At 35.1% G+C, this 20,892-nt stretch overlaps 2 protein-coding genes across 43 annotated transcripts in view; one reads left to right on the top strand and one right to left on the bottom strand.

Annotated features, from left to right (window-relative positions):
• The window catches only part of NEXN (nexilin F-actin binding protein), a 54,081-nt gene extending 42,389 nt beyond the window's left edge, over positions 1-11,692 (top strand). For 4 of the 9 annotated variants that reach the window (XM_040232519.1, XM_040232520.1, XM_040232516.1 and 1 more), the window contains 4 exons: positions 5,483-5,704; positions 9,815-10,000; positions 10,253-10,610; positions 10,710-10,822. In XM_040232519.1, the coding sequence (XP_040088453.1) occupies positions 5,483-5,704; positions 9,815-10,000; positions 10,253-10,610; positions 10,710-10,723 (780 nt within the window). In that variant the 3' untranslated portion in view covers positions 10,724-10,822. Of the gene's footprint in view, positions 1-5,482; positions 5,705-9,814; positions 10,001-10,252; positions 10,622-10,709 lie in introns of those variants that run through there. The other 5 variants (XM_040232522.1, XM_040232518.1, XM_040232521.1 and 2 more) reach the window with 3 other exon arrangements.
• An 18-nt stretch (positions 11,693-11,710) lies between these two features.
• Positions 11,711-20,892, bottom strand: part of FUBP1 (far upstream element binding protein 1) — a 34,068-nt gene continuing 24,886 nt past the window's right edge. For 8 of the 34 annotated variants that reach the window (XM_040232497.1, XM_040232499.1, XM_040232498.1 and 5 more), the window contains 2 exons: positions 16,840-16,985; positions 16,058-16,466 (listed from right to left, as the gene is read on the bottom strand). In XM_040232497.1, coding sequence (XP_040088431.1) covers positions 16,458-16,466; positions 16,840-16,985 — 155 coding nt within the window. In that variant the 3' untranslated portion in view covers positions 16,058-16,457. Of the gene's footprint in view, positions 15,196-16,057; positions 16,467-16,839; positions 16,986-17,066; positions 17,127-20,892 lie in introns of those variants that run through there. The other 26 variants (XM_040232483.1, XM_040232485.1, XM_040232484.1 and 23 more) reach the window with 10 other exon arrangements.

Raw genomic sequence — 20,892 nt, 5'->3', positions numbered from 1 at the left:
GCCTAGATGATAGCACACCTGTTGACAACATTGTTTACTGAATATTAAGCCTGTTGTTAAGACCTACTGCTCAGAAAAAAAGATTCCTTTCAAAATATTATTGCTCATTGACAGTGCACCTGGTAGATGTGTGATGACATTAATGTTGTTTTCATGCCTACTGGCACAACATCCATTCTGCAGCCCATAGGTAGGCCAAGCAGTAATTTCTACTTTCAAGTCTTATTATTGAAGAAATAAATTTTGTAAGGCTTCAGCTGCCATGATCTTTTCTGTTTTTTTTTTTTATAGTTCTGTGTATTCTTGCCACCTCTTAATATCTTCTGCTTCTGTTATGTCCATAGCATTTTCTGTCCTTTATTGTGCTCATCTTTGCATGAAATGTTCCTTGCTATCTCTACTTTTCTTGAAGCGATCTCTAGTCTTTCTCATTCTATTGTTTTCCTCTACTTCTTTGCATTGATCACTGAGGAAGGCTTTCTTACCTCTCCTTGCTATTCTTTGGAACTCTACATTCAAATAGGTATATCTTACCTTTTCTCCTTTGCCTTCTGCGTCTCTTCTTTTCTCAGTAAGGCCTTGTCAGACAACCAATTTGCCTTTCTGCATTTCTCTTTCTTGGGGATGGTCTTGATCCCTGCCTCCTGTACAGTCTCACGAACCTCCATCCATAGTTCTTCAGGCACTCTATCAGATCTAATCCCTTGAATCAATTTGTTACTTCCACTGTATAATCGTAAGGGATTTGATTTAGGTCATATCTGAATGGTCTAATGGTTTTCACTACTTTCTTCAGTTTAAGTCTGAATTTGGCAATAGGGAGTTTATGTTCTGAGCCACAGTCAGATCCCAGTCTTGTTTTTGCTGACTGTATAGAGCTTCTCCATCTTTGGCTGCAAAGAACATAATCAATATGATTTCAGTATTGACCATCTGGTGATGTCCATGTGTAGAGTCTTCTCTTGTGTTGTTGGAAGAGGGTGTTTGCAATGACCAGTGTGTTCTCTTGGCAAAACTCTGTTAGCCTTTGACCTGCTTCATTTTGTACAAAAGAGATCTTCATGACCCAGATAATCACAATGGGGTGATCACTCACCTAGAGCCAGACATCCTGGAATGTGAAGTCAAGTGGGCCTTAGGAAGCATAACTATGAACAAAGCTAGTGGAGGTGATGGAATTCCAGTTGAGCTATTTCAAATCCTAAAAGATGATGCTGTGAAAGTGCTGCTCTCAATATGCCAGCAAATCTGGAAAACTCAGCAGTGGCCACAGGACTGGAAAAGGTCAGTTTTCATTCCAATCCCAAAGAAAGGCAATGCCAAAGAATGTTCAAACTACCGCACAATTGCACTTATCTCACACGCCAGTAAAGTAATGCTCAAAATTCTCCAAGCCAGGCTTCAACAGTATGTGAACCATGAAATTCCAGATGTTCAAGCTGGATTTAGAAAAGGCAGAGGAACCAGAGATCAAATTGCCAACATTTGCTGGATCATCAAAAAAGCAAGAGAATTCCAGAAAAACATCTACTTCTGCTTTATTGACTATGCTAAAGCCTTTGATTATGTGGATCACAATAAACTGTGGAAAATTCTGAAAGAGATGGGCATACCAGACCACCTGACCTGTCTCCTGAGAAGTCTATATGCAGGTCAAGAAGCAATAGTTAGAACTGGACATGGAACAACAGACTGGTTCCAAATCAGGAAAGGAGTATGTCAAGGCTATATATTGTCACCCTGCTTATTTAACTTATATGCAGAGTACATCATGTGAAATGCTGGGCTGGATGAAGCACAAGCTGGAATCAAGTTTGCTGGGAAAAATATCAATAACCTCAGATATGCAGATGACAACACCCTTATGGCAGAAAGGGAAGAACTAAAGAGCCTCTTGATGAAAGTGAAAGAGGAGAGTGAAAAAGTTGAGTTAGAACTCAACATTCAGTGAACAAAGATCATGGTATCCGGTTCCATCACTTCATGGCAAATAGATGGGGAAACAGTGTCAGACGTTATTTTTGGGGGCTCCAAAATCACTTCAGATGGTGACTGCAGCCATGAAATTAAAAGGTGTTTGCTCCTTGGAAGGAAAGCTATGACCAACCTAGACAGCATATTAAAAAGCAGAGACATTACTTTACCAACAAAGGTCCATCTAGTCAAAGCTATGGTGTTTCCAGTAGTCGTGTATGGATGTGAGATGTGGAGTATAAAGAAAGCTGAGTGCCAAAGAATTGATGCTTTTGATCTGTGATGTTGGAGAAGACTCTTGAGAATCCCTTGGACTGCAAGGAGATCCATCAAGTCAATCCTAAAGGAAATCAGTCCTGAATATTATTTGGAAGGACTGATGCTGAAGCTGAAACTCCAGTACTTTGGCCACCTGATGTGAAGAACCGACTCATTGGAAAAGACCTTGATGCTGGGAAAGACTGAAGGCGGGAGGAGAAGGGTGACAACAGAGGAAGAGATGGTTGAATGGCATCACCAAAGCGACGGACATGAGTTTGAGTAGGTTCCGGGAGTTGGTGATGGACAGGGAAGCCTGGCGTGCTGCAGTCCATGGGGTTGCAGAGTCGGACACGACTGAGCTGAACTGAGCTCATGGTGATTTCTCCAATGAATATGGACAAAACCAATTGAAAATCTTCTGAAAAGGATTCAACATTCCAGGTGCCATTACGAATATTCATGATTCGTGGGAAGAAAGAAGTCAAAACATCAAATTCAGAAGAGTTTAGAAAAAGTTGATTTCAACTCCATGGATGACTCTGAGGGGTTCAAGATCAGTGAAGGAAGTGACTGTAGATGTGGAAACAGCAAGGGAACACGAATTAGAAGTGGTCTCTGAGGACAGGAATGAATTGCTGAAATCTCATGATGAAACTTTAATGAATGAGGAGTTGCTTCATATGGGTGAGCAAAGAAAGTGGTTTCTTTAGATGGAAGCTACTCCTGGTGAAGGTGCTGTGAAAATTGTTAAAATGACGACAAAGGGTTTAGAATATTGAATAAACTTAGTTGATAAAGTACTAGCAGTTTTTAGATTGACTCAAATTTTGAAAAAAATTCTGTGGGCAAAACGATTATCAAAGAGCATTGTAAGCTAGAGACACGATTCACAAAAGAAACAGTCAATTGTTGCAGCACACTTCATTGTTGTCTTATTTTAAGAAATTGCCACAGCCACTCCAGCCTTCAGCAATTACCACTCTGATCAGTCAGCAGCCATCAACACTGAGGCAAGAATATCCAACAGCAAAAAGATTACGACTCACTGAAGGCTCAGATTAGCATTTATTAGCAATGTTTTCAAGTTATGTACTTTGTTTAGACATAATGCTATTGCACACTTAATAGACTATAGTATAGTGTATGCACTGGGAAACCAAAAAATTCATGTGACTCACTTTATTAAGATGTTTATTATGATGGTCTAGAATTGAATTCACCATATTCTTAAGGTATGCCTGTATTATAGACTCTACAGGGGCAGCTTCATGGGCATGCACCTTGTGCCCACATAGGACCCCCGACTCAGAGGGTCACACTTAGGACTTAGTGTTCTGAGGTTGTCTCTGAAATTTCGATGTTTATCTTTGAATCTCCGTGTTATAAATAAAAGCAGTTGGACAGTGGAGCCTGCACTAGAGTCTTGGAGCCTTGCCTCAACCACTCCTCATGATGTCTCTCTGCTTGTATCCATGGTGGGCTCTTGGCACCTCTTCTACCTCCTGATGCTGCAAAACCCTGTTTAACCTTCTTCCTACCCCTGGACACCTCTTTGCTCCATCTGGCTGGCCAAGCAGTTAGAGGGGAGAGTGAGGGAGGAGGCCAGCATTCTACTGTCACTTTAGGCTTCTGGGTGGGCAACAGGCCACAGCAGCAACACAAGCAGCAGTCTAGGATGCATGCACAACCCCATTGCTTGGGGTGAGGCAAGCACCCCAACTCAAGTAGGATTGGTAGTGTAATGGCATGTTTAACTGACTCTGGGGGGACTTCTTGCCAGCCCCTGATCTAGGAACTGAGTGGGTTCCTTCACAGAGGTTGCAGTCTCTTAGAAGCTGACTCTGTCACGGGTTGGAGCAATTGACCTGTAGGGATATTTACTTCCTTGCTCAAATCGACCAAGAGACCACAAATGCTGTATATATAGTTAATAAGAAAATATAATGAATATGCTACAGGAAAATACTGCAAGGTCTAGCCTTGGAATTAAAAAAAAAGTAATAGGATTTATTTTATAAAGGAAGCTGAAAATGAATTGTCTGTCTAGAAAAATGAGGTAAAACTAGAATTTTAGTATACTATTGAGAAGTAATCTAATTAATATATGGCAAGTTAATTGTCGGACATTCTGGTGCTACTCTGCTATGTCTGGGAGTTTTCAATCAAGTAGAAAGCCAATTTCAAGATTACTCAGATTGTAACTGATTAGTCAACCATTAACTTTGATCAGTTACCTGGGAACCACTATGATATGATACAATGTCATAACTTAATTTCTATTTTAGGAGTTGCTCATTTTCACCCAGATAGACCAAAATGTGGAGGTAGTATGAGGAATAAACTTTTTCTCCTTTTGTTGAATCAAAAAATTAAGCCTCATGTCAACATCATCCACTGTAACTCTCCCTGCATACCATTCGCCCCTACCCAAACTCCAGTCCCACCTTTTTATTTCTCTGCTTGGAACTCTGTCTTCCCTAGGAAAAGTGTACCAGGAATACCTGGAATATTCTACTCCATTAGGATTTAGTGTAAGAAGTATACAAATACTTTATATTTGTGAAATATACAATATTTTGTGAAAAGCAAAGGGAAAACTTGAATAAAAAGTATTCAAGATACAATGGTATAAAGATCTGGAGCCTGATTTTCACTGAGTCCTTATCTTTCTTGGCAGAATAGAGAGAATACAAGTGATATGTAGCAAAATGTAAGGATTTTATCACAGTGTATCTGTAGAAATGCTTAATTTAGAGTATTGATATTTGACTATCATCAAATCAAAGGCAGGAGTAATTTTTAGAGATACTGTGGCTCTATATAGATGAAGAAATCATGTCCAGTGGACTGAGACCAGGCAAAAGGCCACACAGTATCAGAGTCAGAATTAGAACTTCTCTTAGCCCAGTGATTTTTAAAAATTTAATTTACCTCCCCCTAAAAGATTTTTCTACAATTTCTCATAAAAGTTAATCCTCATATGCATATTTGTTTTAGCAGGTTATAATGGAATATTAATGAGCTTTTCAGCCATAGTCTCTAGTTAAGTAGTATTTTAAATAAAGTAAGATGTTATCTGAAGTCTTAAATTTGTAGCACTACTTTTAATTAGTAAATTTAGGCATAGTGTTTAGGGGAAAAGTTACTTATTTAGTTTTGGTTTCAAATAAGAAATAGTGAACTTTCTGGATAACTTAAGTACAAACTAATTTTATGGCATTTAATATATAAAAATCTTGTTTTGTAGGAAGAGGAAGAAAATGAAACCTTTGAACTGAGCAGGGAATATGAAGAATTAATCAAATTGAAAAGGAGTGGTTCTATTCAAGCTAAAAATTTAAAAAGCAAGTTTGAAAAAATTGGACAATTGTCTGAAAAAGAAATTCAGAAAAAGATAGAAGAAGAACGAGCAAGAAGAAGAGCGATTGACCTTGAAATTAAAGAGAGAGAAGCAGAAAACTTTCATGAGGTATATATATATAGTTTTATATTTAAGTTGTAACACAATGATGATGATGAATTTAACAGAAATAACAATGACTTTGAAATAAGTGTTGGTACTTACAGTTAACCATCAGAGTATATAATAATCTGGGAATTAATAAAGAGCAAAATCACAGATTTCGCTATTCTAGTATTATTCCAAAATGACTTTGGAACAGAGAGAATGAGAGCCTATAGTGAACATCAAATGGTTCACTCTAGCAAAAATAGCTCAAAAGTAAATATTTATTGGCACAAGTTTTTACTTTGAATCAGTAGGAACCAGTGTATATTTGAGTTAAACTCTAGGGATTTTTTATACCTACTTAAAGATGAGGCCAACAAAGCCTATGAGATCTGCTCAGTCATGCTAAACCATTCAGAATCAGAGGCTAAATAAAAATTCAGGTGATGTGAATTTGAAGTACCTCTGGCAACCCACTCCAGTACTCTTGCTGGGAAAATTGCATGGACTGAGGAGCCTGATAGGCTACAGTCCATGGGGTCAGACAGTCAGACAGGACTGAGTGACTTCACTTTCACATGTAAAATTAGGAGGTACTCACTAGATGACCATAATGTCCCTTCCAGTTTAAGGACTAGTTCCATGATATGAATATTGGTTTAAATAAGATCTGGAAAGCTTATTGTCAGAATTGCCATTTTGTTGTATCTAACACATACTCTTCTAAAAATTCATTCTCACCAAATATTCAACTATAATACAAATTTGAGAATCTGGGAGGGCATTCAGAGATTGTTGAATAAAAATGATGAAACTATGGGCAAACTCCAGAACTATAAGCAATTTCATTGAGACAGGGAGAATGCGAGCACAGCACAAGGTAATGAAGACACAAGCACCAGCAAGATGACCATCTTAGATGCCATGTTGAACGACTTTATTGGGGTGCACCGAAGGGATTTTTAAAACATGGAATGATATTATCAAATAGGCATCTTCATTGCATGATCATGTTGAAGCTAAAGATGGTTTTGGATTCATGCATTAAAAAATTATTTGAAAGCCTACTAAATCCCAGGGACTGTTCTGGACACCGGGGCTACATTGGCAAATAAACCTGCATGAGTCCTGGCTCAAATGTGTTTAGAATCATCTAACAGGTGTAGGGGTGTAAAATAATGACTGGGAAGTCAAGTCACATGGTGAAGTGGAAAATAGTTTCAATTATAGGTGATAGGATAAAAGGTTGTAGAACTAGTTGTTAACTGAAGGGCCTTTTTAACCTTGCAGGCACTATGATTTAGGAACAATGTTAGTAATCAAAGTTTTAGGACAGAGTATAAAAAGCTAGCTTAAAGAATCCTGGGGTCGTGGAGGATGAACTGGGACAAGGTAATGAAGTTGGGGGCAAGGGAGAAAAACTGAGTTACAGACAGGTGGTTGCTGAGAAGGCGAACATTTCTTCAAGATTACTTGGGAAACTAGATACAGAGAATTCACAAAGTCTGGAGAGGAGGGGTGGATGAACAAATTGTTTTGGACCTGTGAAGTTTGAGCTATATTTGGACAAGTAATGTCAGTCTGAAACAGGTATTGAGCTCAGTTAAGAGGCAGGGAGCTAAAGATTGTAACTTTTCTGGATACTATTTGAAAAGTACAGATGTAGATAAAGCCATTTTGAAAGGGTTAATAGTTGTCAGATCAATAAAATCCTGGAAAACACGAACATTCAGTAGATGGATGGGCCACAAGATCAGTTGATTCCTTAGAGATAAATCACAGAAGGTAAAGAATTTAAATCAGGATGCAATTGCCCCCCTTCATTTCTGGTTAAATGTAGTGAAACCTCCGAGCAGTCATACCTAGCCCTATAAAATTTGTAGGTAAGAATAAAAGAAATGATGCTGGTGGTTTCTTGCTTTAATGCTGTTACTGGCTCTCTTGTATAAAAGGACATAAGATTAGGACCTGGCTGACTCTCTAACCCATGAGGATGTCCCGAGTTGAGTTTTCTGTGAGGAACCTGACATTCTTATCTCAATAAACTAAGGGTCACTGAAATATTATACTAGCATAGTTTTGGCAGAGTATAGTCAACTTCCAGGGTAGGACTTGTCCCTTCTATCTGATCGTTTCAGGTTTCCTTCTTTAGAAAATACCTTCTCTTTATATTCCGGACATCTTTCAAGGCCTAACTCATTCATGTAAACTTACCTAATCTAAGAATTCCATCCCAGCTCCTGTAGCCCTTAACTGTACCAACATTTGGTACATAAATCACTTAACTGCCTAATAGTGTTTGATTTTCTAGATTCTCCAGAACCATTCTTTACTTTCTTCTATCCCAAATTCACTGCTTAATTGTATTGCCTGTAATATCCACATGCTGCTGCTGCTAAGTCGCTTCAGTCGTGTCCGACTCTGTGCGACATGCTGGGAGTACCAATACCCTACGAAGAATGCACCTAAAGAACAAAGATCATTCCATTTATAACCTAATTCTCAGTAGATCCATTTCCTGTTAAAACTTCTAACCTGGCTTTACAGGGATTCAAGGAAAGGCAACTGTACTTAATAACTGTAAGACTATTCATAAACTTTCTCCAAGTTAACTTTTACTTAAAATTTATTTTCTAAAGGCAGGTTTTAGGTAACCACTTAAGTAAAATTTATGAGTTTACACAAACCTTTATACAAAAATCTAGAAGGCAACTTATTAAGAGGGAGGGATTTAGTCAGAATAGTAGTTGTTGAAATACACTATCTCGAAGATTTGTTAAACAAAGAATAACATTAAATATTCAGTGTGAACAAAGAGGTCCATTTTTCTTTCCATGTAAATCTCAGAGGTCTGTTGAGATAAAACTTGTTTATTAGTTTGCTTGTTAAACAAGCAGACCATTAACATGTATTTTTACCCTATCTTTTAAATATAACAAGAAACAATCATATTAATAAAATTCATTAGCAATAATGGTAGTCTGGTATGTTTATCAACTGAAGGCTAAATAATGGCATGAACAACAGAATGTACCCATCAAGTCTCTAATTATGTCTGATAGCCCAGCATTTTCCAGCATCAAATAAAAACTGGATTCAGGAGAACCAGGAAAACAGCCCAACTTACTTTTAACTTCTACATTCATTGGAGCTGTGGTGCAACACCAAACTATAAAACATTGATGAACCAGTTGTTTTTCTTATACAGGCCAATTATTTTATAGATTATTTCAAAATTTTATTTGGTTGCATAGGATATCTGGAAGTAAGTTCCTCATAGTACTTTGAAATACAAATGGTGAGATTTCTAGATCAACTCACAAGAGTCTAAGTAGTTTAGAGACCAAGAGTCAACTACAACCAAGGTATTTTTGAAACCATGGGTTAACTGTACTCACAAGACCCCATTCTACTAAAACTGCCCTCAAAGGCGAGTGACCTTCTCATCACCAAATTGGTTTTACAGACGCACTACCTGACAGTTCAAATGCTACTTACATTACCCCTTTATTTTCATGGCTTCCAACTCTTACCCCTAAATAAATTGACTCAGAACTGTATTTCCTCAGTTTCCCCACGTTTCAGTCATTGCCTCTTTCAACAGTTGTCTTCCTATTTTATTCTACCTGTAAACATTCTTCTTTGCCATTGCTTATTAATAAATTATTTACTGGATGGAATTCATCTCATTTAAAAAAAAGGGTGAGGAAGAAATCATCAAATGGGAAGTAACAAAACTGCATTTCTCTTCTATGTAGTAGGGTAAAGAGTTATGTGGAGACTCTTATGAAAGTATTTTAATAACTGTTAATAGTGTATGATTTCCTCATCCTTTTCTTTACTCAGTACTAATAACAAGCACTGAGATTTGGTTGGGCAAATAAAATACACTAGGACTCCAGAGACAATGTGTGATATTTACACTGGGAGAACAATTTCAACTGCTAAAGAGTATTTCACAAGTGAACTTTCATCTTTCCTAAACTGGGGGATAGTCTGCAGTGTAGTAAATGGCATAACCCAAACATGTTAATTTTCTTGTGCCTATGCATCTTTGAAACTATTAACATTTTAGTTCTTGTTGGTTTTTAGAAAGTAAACAATTCTTACTCTTGGCCCCTTTTTGTAAAGGAGGAAGATGTTGATATTAAGCCTGCAAAAAAAAGTGAGGCTCCATTTACTCATAAAGTGAATATGAAAGCTAGATTTGAACGTATGGCTAAAGCAAGAGAAGAAGAAGAACAAAGAAGAATTGAAGAGCAAAAGTTCCTACGCATGCAGTTTGAACAAAAGGAAATTGATGCAGCACTACAAAAGGTACCAGGCTTTCATATCCTTTCTTTTCCAATGATTTCTGAAAAACAATGAAATTTAAGAGGGATTAAAAATACATTTTAATAGCTTTCAAATCAGTGAAATGTTAATGTAAAACACTTTATAGTAAGCACACTTACATGTTCTTTACTTGGGGGGAAAATATATCTACCTCCAAATGCTATTACTAAATCACTGTCCTGAAAACATGACTACAGTATAAATGCCAACCTGAATGTATTTATTTTAATACAGAAACGAGAAGAGGAGGAGGAAGAAGACGGCAGCACCATGAATGGGTCTACCATTGAAGATGAAGAGCAAACCAGATCAGGAGCTCCGTGGTTTAAGAAGCCTCTAAGAAACACATCGGTTGTAGACAGTGAGCCAGTTAGATTTACTGTTAAAGTAACAGGAGAACCCAAACCAGAAATTACATGGTGGTTTGAAGGAGAAATATTGCAGGATGGAGAAGACTATCAATATATTGAAAGAGGAGAAACTTATTGCCTTTATTTACCAGAAACTTTCCCAGAAGATGAAGGAGAGTATATGTGTAAAGCAGTGAACAGCAAAGGATCTGCAGCTAGTACCTGTATTCTTACCATTGAAAGTAAGAATTAATCACTCTTTGAATCTAGAACTTTCATTCTATTTAAAATTTTTTTCTTTAAAAAAAAAAAAAAATCATTTTTCTTCTTCTCTTTTTTAGCTGACGACTACTAGGTCCCCTTCCCTCTCCCTGGAACACACCCTCTCTCTCCGACTTTCTTACTACATCCATCTTTTCTGTGGCGGGGCCAAAAAAGGAAACTGGAAGTGCCACTGTGTTGACTTCTTATTCCTTTCCCTAACAGTCTTCAAAAAAACAAGCTCATCTAAAAAATACCTTTTTCCTTTACAAAAGAGCACCAGATTCATCACCCCATTATGCAGTGTAAGTTAATGTGTAATTTAATGGGGCAAAGGGGGGAATTTACTCAATTATTCTATCTGAACCTATTACAAACGCTGTGTATTTTTCATGTTTACAGCATTAAGTTTTAAAGAAATTGTAAACAGGACACATTTTGCATGAAAAGATTATCATTTATGAACTAGTCACACCTAAAATTAGTCTGAAATAGATGAGTTAGTGAATTTGGAACCTATCAATTTAAGTGGGCTTTTCCCCTCAGTAGTGTATCATTTTGGTTGTTGTCATTTCGAAGTCTTTCTGGAGCAGAGAGATGAGGGGGAAGGGTTGTCATTTCTCCCTCTATGCAGAGAGAACACAAAACAAGAATTAAAAGACTTTTAAGAAACAACTGTCAGAGCAAATCTGATGGATACCACTGCCTAATACGGAATGTTGGGAATATCAAACATGTATTTTTCAAATCTGTGTAATATATATTCAGCTTATAAAAAGCAAATTTATGTTGTGATTTTCCTGAGCAAATTATATTTTAATGAGAAAACTTTGTATTAATAGTTCATGCAGGAGAAAACATAATCAAAGATTTTCGGATCTAAGAGAATTAATTAGATGTAGGGGAAAATGGCACAATCATCAATTTTGAGTTTTTAAAGTGAGTTTGTAAATAATTAGCTATCATGTTCTATTATCAAGTTGTTTTATATTTTAGTTTTCTGGAAAACAATTTTATTTTACAATGTAAACCCATAATAAAGTCACTTCTGTATTTAAGAAAAGAGACAAACACTCCTTTATAATATTCACCAATGTACATTTATTTTTTTTATTGAGGAAACCATAATCAATACAAAATTACAGCAATCATGTACCCCTTTACATACAATGGTATTAAAACAAACTAAACCACAGTTTGTAAAGTATTCAATTTACCTCAAGTCCAAGCTGCATCTCCCTAAGACACTGTTCCCATCACAGTAGCCATTTTAAGCCAATCTTCTTTTTACACGGGTAGTTTCTGTAGAGAACACTTTTCTCAGGACGAAAATGCATTGAGCATGCATAAGAAAAAATATATATATGTGCAAATACATTTAAGAGTTCCTATAAGGGGTATCACTGAAGAAAATAAAATCCTGGGACATATTTGCTTTCTTAAAAGCACCAGTTTAAAAAAAATCCCTCAGAAGTTTATACTGTGGCAAGAAAACTCACGTGACTAAACAAAAAATAAGGTTATTTTCAGAATCAAAATTATCTTTAGGTATTGTTATAATACATTTTAAAGTGAGGCAGAATTTTCAGAAAATAAAAAGACATCTTCATTAACTAGTAATTTCTACAACCTTATTCTAAAGAACATAACTTTGCAGGTAGAAGTGGTTCTCCTGGCAAGAGTATTCAAACAAACATTTTCACTTCTGAATATATTCCTATCTCCCTCTTAAGGTACTGTTTACTCCTACACAAACCCACTCCTGTAAATTAACTACTCAGGTATTTGTCTAAGAATATATTTTACAATGCTCATAAACAACTAGTATTAAATCACTAATTTTAGTATTAAAACCATTTTCATTTATTAAAAATAAAAGTATACTTCCCATTTCTAAGAGAAACATTAAACTATAAGAATTCTAATTATCACCACACTATGAAATCTTAAAAACAGAAACATATTGTCAAGTTTAAGTGCTAAATAAATCAATTTCAAGCCAAACATTGTCTCTACCACTCCTAACACCACTGCATTCAAATCAACTGGCTCACCTTTTCTGTTTTCCATTTATTTCAAGGTTAAGATTAGCGCCATTTAAAAAATGCCTGCAGTATCAATGAAGGCTTATGCTAATGAATAAAAAAATTCTCATGAGATAGAAACAATGCCCCAATATCTATTAGCATTCATATGTATTTTCTTTTATAAAAATGCAAACTACAACTAAGCAAAACTTGACAGGCTCTTAAAGTTCAAAGAGCTCCTTTATATTATCAATTTTAACATTGACTATTAAAACACATATACACACACATAAATGTGGTGCAATAACTATATATAACTTTCAAAATTTAACATTTCATGGAACATTTAAGATCAAGTGAATAGCACTTTAAAATGAAAAGTGATCAAAAGCAGGTACAGTACACCCTGTATCATATTACGTATGGGAAAACATTTCATTTTTCTCAGTTACGATTTGCCAATTTTACCTTCTACATTGAGCCCTTCTATGGTCCATGCTCATCGGCTCACCAATGGCATACACTCAAAGGATTCCTCTTTATGGGTAACTATCTCAGGACCTGATTTTATGAGCTATGATTTGGTGCTTGCAGCATCTTCAGCACTGTGTGTGAAAATGAAGGCAGTATTTTTGAATATTTTTCTTTGTTGCAAAGATAAGCAGGAGTTTTAAAAGGATCAGCACATTTTAGAAATCGAATAAACAAAACTGATATGATGCTGCCTTAATACATTCATCTTAACTCAAAATATTTACCAGTTAAAATTATCTACAAGAACACACAAACATTTAAAACTGGCAAAAAATAAAATAAATGCAGCGTCAAGTTATTAAAGTATTATAAATCAGAAAAATATTGGTTGCTATACAGATTATGAAAGGTTATTTGCTATACAGTTAACATTTCACTGATGCACATGCCTTTTATCAAACATACTGCCAGTATTTCTTTCGGTGTATATAAGTAATAAGAGTTAGGAAAACTGAGTTGTCTTAAGGAAAAAAGGTCATAATGAAACTCTGACCCATAACGCCCTTACTGAATTGCTATAGTTCAAGAACAAGAAAAAAAGTAAAGACTCCATAGCTTTGGAGAGCAAAGAAAATGTCTTATCAATCATAAACAGACTGTGAAGGCTGTTGAAGTTTCTGACCAAATTATCTCCTAAATCTTGAGAACTATGTAACTTTCCTTTTAAAATCCTAACAATTTCTCTATATTAGGGAAAAGATTATAAAAAGTTTGGATGTAGTTTAATTACAGCAGCAATCTACTCATAATTTTCTTGTTTTAATAAAAAGAAAAATCAAAATAAAAACATCACCTAGAAAAGTAAACAGTTGTTTGAACAACTTACAGACTTTCCACTGAAATGGTAGCATAAATAACAAAATACATTTTGGGGAAGCAGTAGCAGATTGCTTTTGAATACACAACCACAAAAACCTCACAGGGACAACATTAATGTACTGAAATATTTATTTATATATGTCCTTAGGTTGTGCTTACCTGTTGCTTTTTGCAGCAGAACCTAAGGTGGAAGGTCTGGGAAGGCACTGTGAAGTATAAATAATTGCACTGTTTGCAATTAATAAAGATTTTAAACCTTAAATGAATCAAAATCAACAGCCTCCAATTCGTGAGTTATGATACTGAATCCAACTGAAAACTCTCTCTTCAGTTTAATTAATAAATGCACCACTTTCCTAAAAGGTCATCTATAAAACAGTATCATGCAAAATACTGAAACTGTTCACATCAATACCCTACTCTTAAACAGATAACTCCTTAACTATTAAAACTTCAAACTAGAACTACATATCCATATCTAAATAAGGGCAAGGGAAGAAGTCACTCTAGGTTCTATAAGATAGTCAAAAACATTTCAAAATAGCTACAATGAACTGTACTGCTATTTTCTACCCTATAAATAATCTCAACATTTATGTCCTGTACATCTTCCTTTTATAGTATATTCAGAACAACAAATGGTGCTCCCCTACCAATGAAAGAACTAGTATATATATTTAGGAAATGGTATTAAAACCACTACATTGCTTAATATTTGCAAACTGAAAACCACCCTGTCTGATACATTGCAAGTCTTTCATATTAATATATAAGATATGCATTATTTTACACTGAAAAGCAATATATTTTAGGAGCACCAATGAGTAATACTATTCAACTTTGTTAATGATGAGTTTTCTTTAGCTATAGCTAAAGCATATCAAAAATACTTACCCATTAAGCTCACTTAAAAAAAATACAGACCTATGAATATTCTATGTTAAATTAAGAAGCAGTTATGGTTTCCAAGATATAAGCACTGTATTCCAACATAATATTCAAACAAAGTATGGCATTTGCATTATGTGGAACATTGACAAAAAGATACTGTTGCAGTTCATCAATTTGTCATTCTGATGTACTTACAGTGCAATGCTCCTTGAAGGAACACAATCAAGGATGATACACAGCACAGTCCTCCTCACCCCTACAGAGCTAGTTCTATACTGGCTGGATCAAACCTGCACTTCAACAGACAATGGCAAGACAGACTGTATTTGCATGTAGTCTAATATATTAATATGCAAAGAGCCAACAAATATGCAAAGAGTAAAACAATGGATTTCAACAAAATATCAGAACTTCAGCATGAGTGTTATAGAGTAATAAAATGATTTCAAGTACATAAAAAAATTAAGTTGATTCAATGATTGGACTTGTGCATTTACAAAACAAAGCTTATCTATACTGCAAAAAGGAAAAAAAAAAAGAAAAAAATAGCTCAAACATTTTCATACCACAATAATGTTTCAATGGCAGATGCACTGTAGCTATACTTTTTGCATACTATTCACTTTTTCTACCCTACATTTAGAAAGAAACACACTAATATTGCATACCTTGCAAGAGCTCCTTTACATGAAAAAAAAAAAAAACTGTTCTTATTATAGACTACTCATATTTACTATTTGAAAACTGTTTAAAATTAGTTATGCTGAAACAGTCTTGGAAATCAAGTAATTATCAAATTAAAAACAGAAAGGTTAACTGTTATAGCAGCAGTACAGGTCTGAAACAGTGGTCATGTATAAAAGGAAATTTCACTGTTAATGCAATGGAAGTATGCCAAAAGATCATTGTACACACATGCAGTTTTTAATCAAACAGAAGGAAAAAAATGAAGATATCAGGATTACTTGTGCTGAAAACAGCCAAATACAATAAATGGAAAAGATCCTCCAATCTACTACTATACTGCAAGGGGGAAGAAAACATGCCAGTGTTTAAAAACTCAAATTAATATTTCATGGGGAAAGCTTATATATTTGTGTATATGTATCTTAATTTATCATTACTAAGAAATTATGAATTCTTTAAATACCCACATATCCAACTTACCGACACAGGAGGTTTCATATCATTTATTGTAAAGCACAAAACAGGCATTTTAAAAGTGAAAGTATACATTGAAAAAAGTACATTTATATCACAAAGCATTAACCACATAATAGTTGCAAATACATTTGCTGGAATGTGTACATCTACACTAAATACTAAAAACAAACCAATTTTCATTTCTACACAGAAATATTAACCTCCTATCAGTAGTGATAGATATTTTGTACATTTTCAAAAAAAAGAAAAAGAAAGGAAGAAAGAAAGAAAGGAAAAACACTATTTAAACCAAAAACAAAATTAAGATCTTCATCAAGCCGTCTGCATCCATATATTTAACAAAGGTTTTTTTCCCCCACACAATGAAGCAAATACTGTATTGTCCACTTCTTATTATTGGCCCTGTGCAGAAGAGATACATAAGAAATACACAAAAAGTTAAAGAAAATCCTTTAAATGGAGCTAACTCAGGAGTGAATCCTCTAAGAAAGAAAAACTGGTTAATATAAATGGTGGTGGCTTCTTGCATGATTTGCAAATCCCTGGGGGAAAAAAGTTTATTTTTAAAATCAAAGGCATTATAGAAATATTCAGCACTCAGATGCCAGAAAGCATTATAAAAAAACAAACAAAAAACCCAAAACAATATATCACAGTACTTCATTTATAGTTTTGCCAGATAAAAATTTAAAAGGCAAACAGAATCCCAGACAAAAGTAAACATGCATAGAACATGACTGAAGTTGAAATCAGCACATTAGCAAACTTATTATACCTGAGGTGCTGGAGGATGCTGTGGCATTCCCTGGGGACTTGTCTGGGCATAGTAGGCTGCTTGTTGTCTATAGTACTCAGCCCAGGCTGCACTATAATCTGGCTGACCACCTGGTGGAGCACCAGTAGGAGCAGGAACTGCTTGACCTTTTGAGAAAACAGAACAACTTTGTTGCTGTAACCACAATTAAAAGCCCCAAAGAATCTCATTTCTAATAAAAACAATACCTTGCTTCTTGTAATATTCCTCCCAAGCCTTTGAATAATCTTGTGTCTGCCCTTGTTGACCTAAAAAAAACCCCCTAAATTTTAATACAAAATTATATCCACTGTAAGTACAGGTTATAAAGACAAAAGCACAGAGGGTCAGAATTGCTCCTGTTCTATTTTTAATATTTCTTAGTGTCAAAAACTACTCTGTAATTAAAAAATCCAAATGCTCTTTAGTTTCTTTTTGCCATACTATCATAACTTTCAGTTCTTTAGCATTACTCTTTAATAAAAAACAAAACTATCTACATAATTTCTTGATTCAGTCAGTTTTTATAAACTGTTCATATTCTAAATTGAGTCTGAAATATGCAGTCCACTGTTCCCCAATGGTTATGTTCGGGGGAATGAATGGACCACTATTTTTGGTAGTTTTCTTCTCCATTCAGATTTGTTACACTACAAGTTTTAAAATAAAATGAAAATCTTCAATGAAAAGAAAGAATATTTCTTGAGAAACAGAAACCCAGTTAAAAGCTATTATTTTAAGATCTGGCCAAGATTTGTTGTCTCCAGGTTAGTAACCTATAAACTATGTGTAACACTAATCTTCAAGATTTCTTTTAATAAGATATTTAAAGTTTTAATATGCTATGCCCAAATGATAACAAGTTTATTAAAAATAACCTGATGCAGGACATAAAGAATAATCACTACTGAAGAGGTTCTAAGCAACAAAATCAATGAAACACAAGGCTCAACCGCTTTCAGAAAGAGGTCTTTTTTCTAGGTGACTTTCCTGAATTAAGAGACTAAACAGACAATCAAATGTAACACATGAAACTTGAATGGGCTCTGCATTAAAAAAAAAAAAAAAAAAAGACAACCCCAGCTCTTACACACAAGTAAGCTACAAGGCATTTTTTTCTGACAACCAGGGAAACTTAAATATTATTAAAAATTTATTTAGAGCAACAGCTTGCAACTTACTTTGAAATGGCTCAGGCACCAAAACAAGTATATATACACACAAAGTACATATGACAAACTTTTTGAAAATGGTGAATCTGGACAGAAAATATACATATAGGTGTTCGCTATACTGGTTTTCCAATTTTCTGAAGGTCTTAAAAAAATTAAAAGTTGGGGAGAGAGAACATAATTTTTCCTATTTAAGTTCTTTATTTGAACAGAATTTTATTTAGTTTGTAACTCATTTGACTTTATGAAGTTATGACAGCCAGACAAAAAATACTCAGAGAAAGCCACTTTATGTCTGTTAGATGTGCCACCAAGGCAGTTTTAGAAAATAGTCTATTATCATCACAAAACTGGTTAAAGAATAAAAGCAACTGAGGAAATAAAAATCGAAGATGTATGACTTAAAAAACATAAGAAACTCCCCCTACTTATACAAGCAGCAGCACAGAGAAATTCTATATTCTTCTAACAAAATTATCACACTTTCATTTTCCATACTCCTTTTAGGAAATGAAATTAATATTTTGATTTTATGAGACACAATTCAAGTAAATCTAAAACCAGTTTCAGTATTTAGACAACTGCCAAATATCCTGGTACTAAGAATAAAAAACCACACAGTATTTTTTTTTTTAAACTAGCTGCCCACTGGAAAGCCTTCTGACTTGAGGCCCAATTTATTTAAGGCAACAACAAAGTCCACTTCAGATTTAAAAATGGAACTGAACTTCATTAAAAGATACTCATTTTTAGAGAGGAAAAAAACTACAGTATCATGGAGACATATCAAGAAAATATCAAACTCAAATGTTCACTGAAAAAACACCCCCAAACTCAAATATTCCTGTAAACCTGAAAGTAAACATGTTAAATTCCAAGAAACATAAACACATGGTTAAGTCATCAACATCTGACACTCCAATCTTGAAGGCATCCATAGAAAAATTCATTCCACTCCTATAAGAGCAAACGCTATTCTTTTTGCTCAGCTGAAAAGTAGTGAAAGAACTTTTCCCGTCTAATCTGTTTATGTTTTGGATCTTCCTCTAGCCTCTTGCCCTTTTGGAAAGGTATGTACCTAACTTGTTCCCTTTATTCTTTTCCTCAGTTCCAAAACTGTTTTGACGTGAGACAGTTTAGTTTATACTTCAGTAGAACATTACTTAACATTTATATATAACTTGACAATGTTTGAAATCTTAATTTCATTTCATTCCAGAGATAAGACTTACCACCCTAGAGTTCACATGCAACATTCCATTACAGCCTGAGACAGTTCTGCTTGAATAGATTGCATCCTCAGACACCTTTATCTTTCTCACAACCGCTCTCTCCTGGCTCTTTTAAAGGCTTAAGGTATCATATGCTAAGGGTTCAGAGTTCACCATATCAGTGCTTAACATTAAAAGGGCCTCCCTGAAGTCAAACTTATCCCCAAATGTCATCACTTACTCTCTTTCAAATAGAAACTTCCTATATCTCTATTTTGAAGCCCTGTTTCTCTTTAGGGAGTTTACTTCTTAGAAAGTTTCCTTTCATTCTAGCTTCAAAAGCACACACATCCAGATTACTGTCATTCCTTATATGGCAGCAATATGAATTTCTTAGTTTCTTTCATTAACCCTCAAGAATCTCATCTTTAAGAATTTCTCTCCTAAGTTTTCTTTGTCCTAATTGCAGGTAATTTAGAATTGTCTTAGAAAACTAATTTAAAAACAACTTATCTGTTTTCAACAGAGGTCTATTTACTAATAAACAAACTGAAAAACCTACAGTGTTATTGTGGATTTTCTTAACAGAAAAAGCTGAAAAGGCTTCGAAGTCTGGGATAGTTCTCCCAGTATGGTGACAAGGGCACTGGCTGGAAACAGGACATCCAGAGTCCTAGGAAATCCTACCTCTGCCACTTGGAAGAGTAAAAATCTCTACAAATAAAGGAGTTGATTTGGAGATAAAGATCATTGTCTCTCCCTGGTATTCTAGTACTCTTTTCTTTCCCTCCTATTTAAAAACATCAAAGATTCAACTGAATAGTTTTATCCTTTAAGGTCTCTTATTTGTAGTTATCCTAAAAAGGTCTTAAGGACAAGCAATGCACTTAGAAGAAATCAAAGTGGTTAAGCAATCAATCATATACCAAAAAAATATCCAAAACAAAACTTCCACAGGAGAAATAGACCTTGTAGCTATCATTAAGGAAGAAGGAAACGGCAACCTACTCCAGTGTTCTTGCCAAGAGAATCCCGTGGACAGAGGCGCCTGGTGGGCTGCTGTCCACGAGGTTTCACAGAGTTGGACATGCCTGAAGCGCCTTAGCATGCATTCATGCATTGGAGAAGGAAATGGCAACCCACTCCAGTATTCTTGCCTGGAGAATCCCAGGAGGAGTCTGGTGGGCTGTCGTCTATGGGGTCACACAGAGTTGGACATGACTGAAGCGACTTAGCAATAGCAGCAGCTATCATTAAAGATCACCTAACATTATTTAAAATTTACATTTAATGGGAATCATTCAACCAGTTTACTTTGCTCATAAAATTAACAGCTTATACTTTCAGTGCTACAGAAAAATAACAAGTGAAAAGAAGGCAAGGGTTAAGGAGGATCTTCAGTCAAACATAGTGTTTTAAGTTATTTCTATACCACCTTTTCCCACAAAGGTTTCAAGACAGACCAGCAGACTACCTCTATAATTACAATTTTATACAGCAGTCAGCAGAGAAAAGAACACAAACAACTTTTAAAAAGGCAAAGTGAAATGTCTACCCTTAAAAATAAAGATTTGAATGGTTAGACCTTGCAGATTACACAACACATTTTAGATGAGTAACACGTGACTTTATTAAATACCTAAGTCTACCAA

The sequence above is a fragment of the Oryx dammah genome, unplaced genomic scaffold, assembly GCF_014754425.2.
Source record: "Oryx dammah isolate SB20612 unplaced genomic scaffold, SCBI_Odam_1.1 HiC_scaffold_28, whole genome shotgun sequence".
In the NCBI taxonomy this organism is placed as follows: domain Eukaryota; kingdom Metazoa; phylum Chordata; class Mammalia; order Artiodactyla; family Bovidae; genus Oryx; species Oryx dammah.
This window is presented reverse-complemented; position numbering and strand designations above follow the sequence as displayed.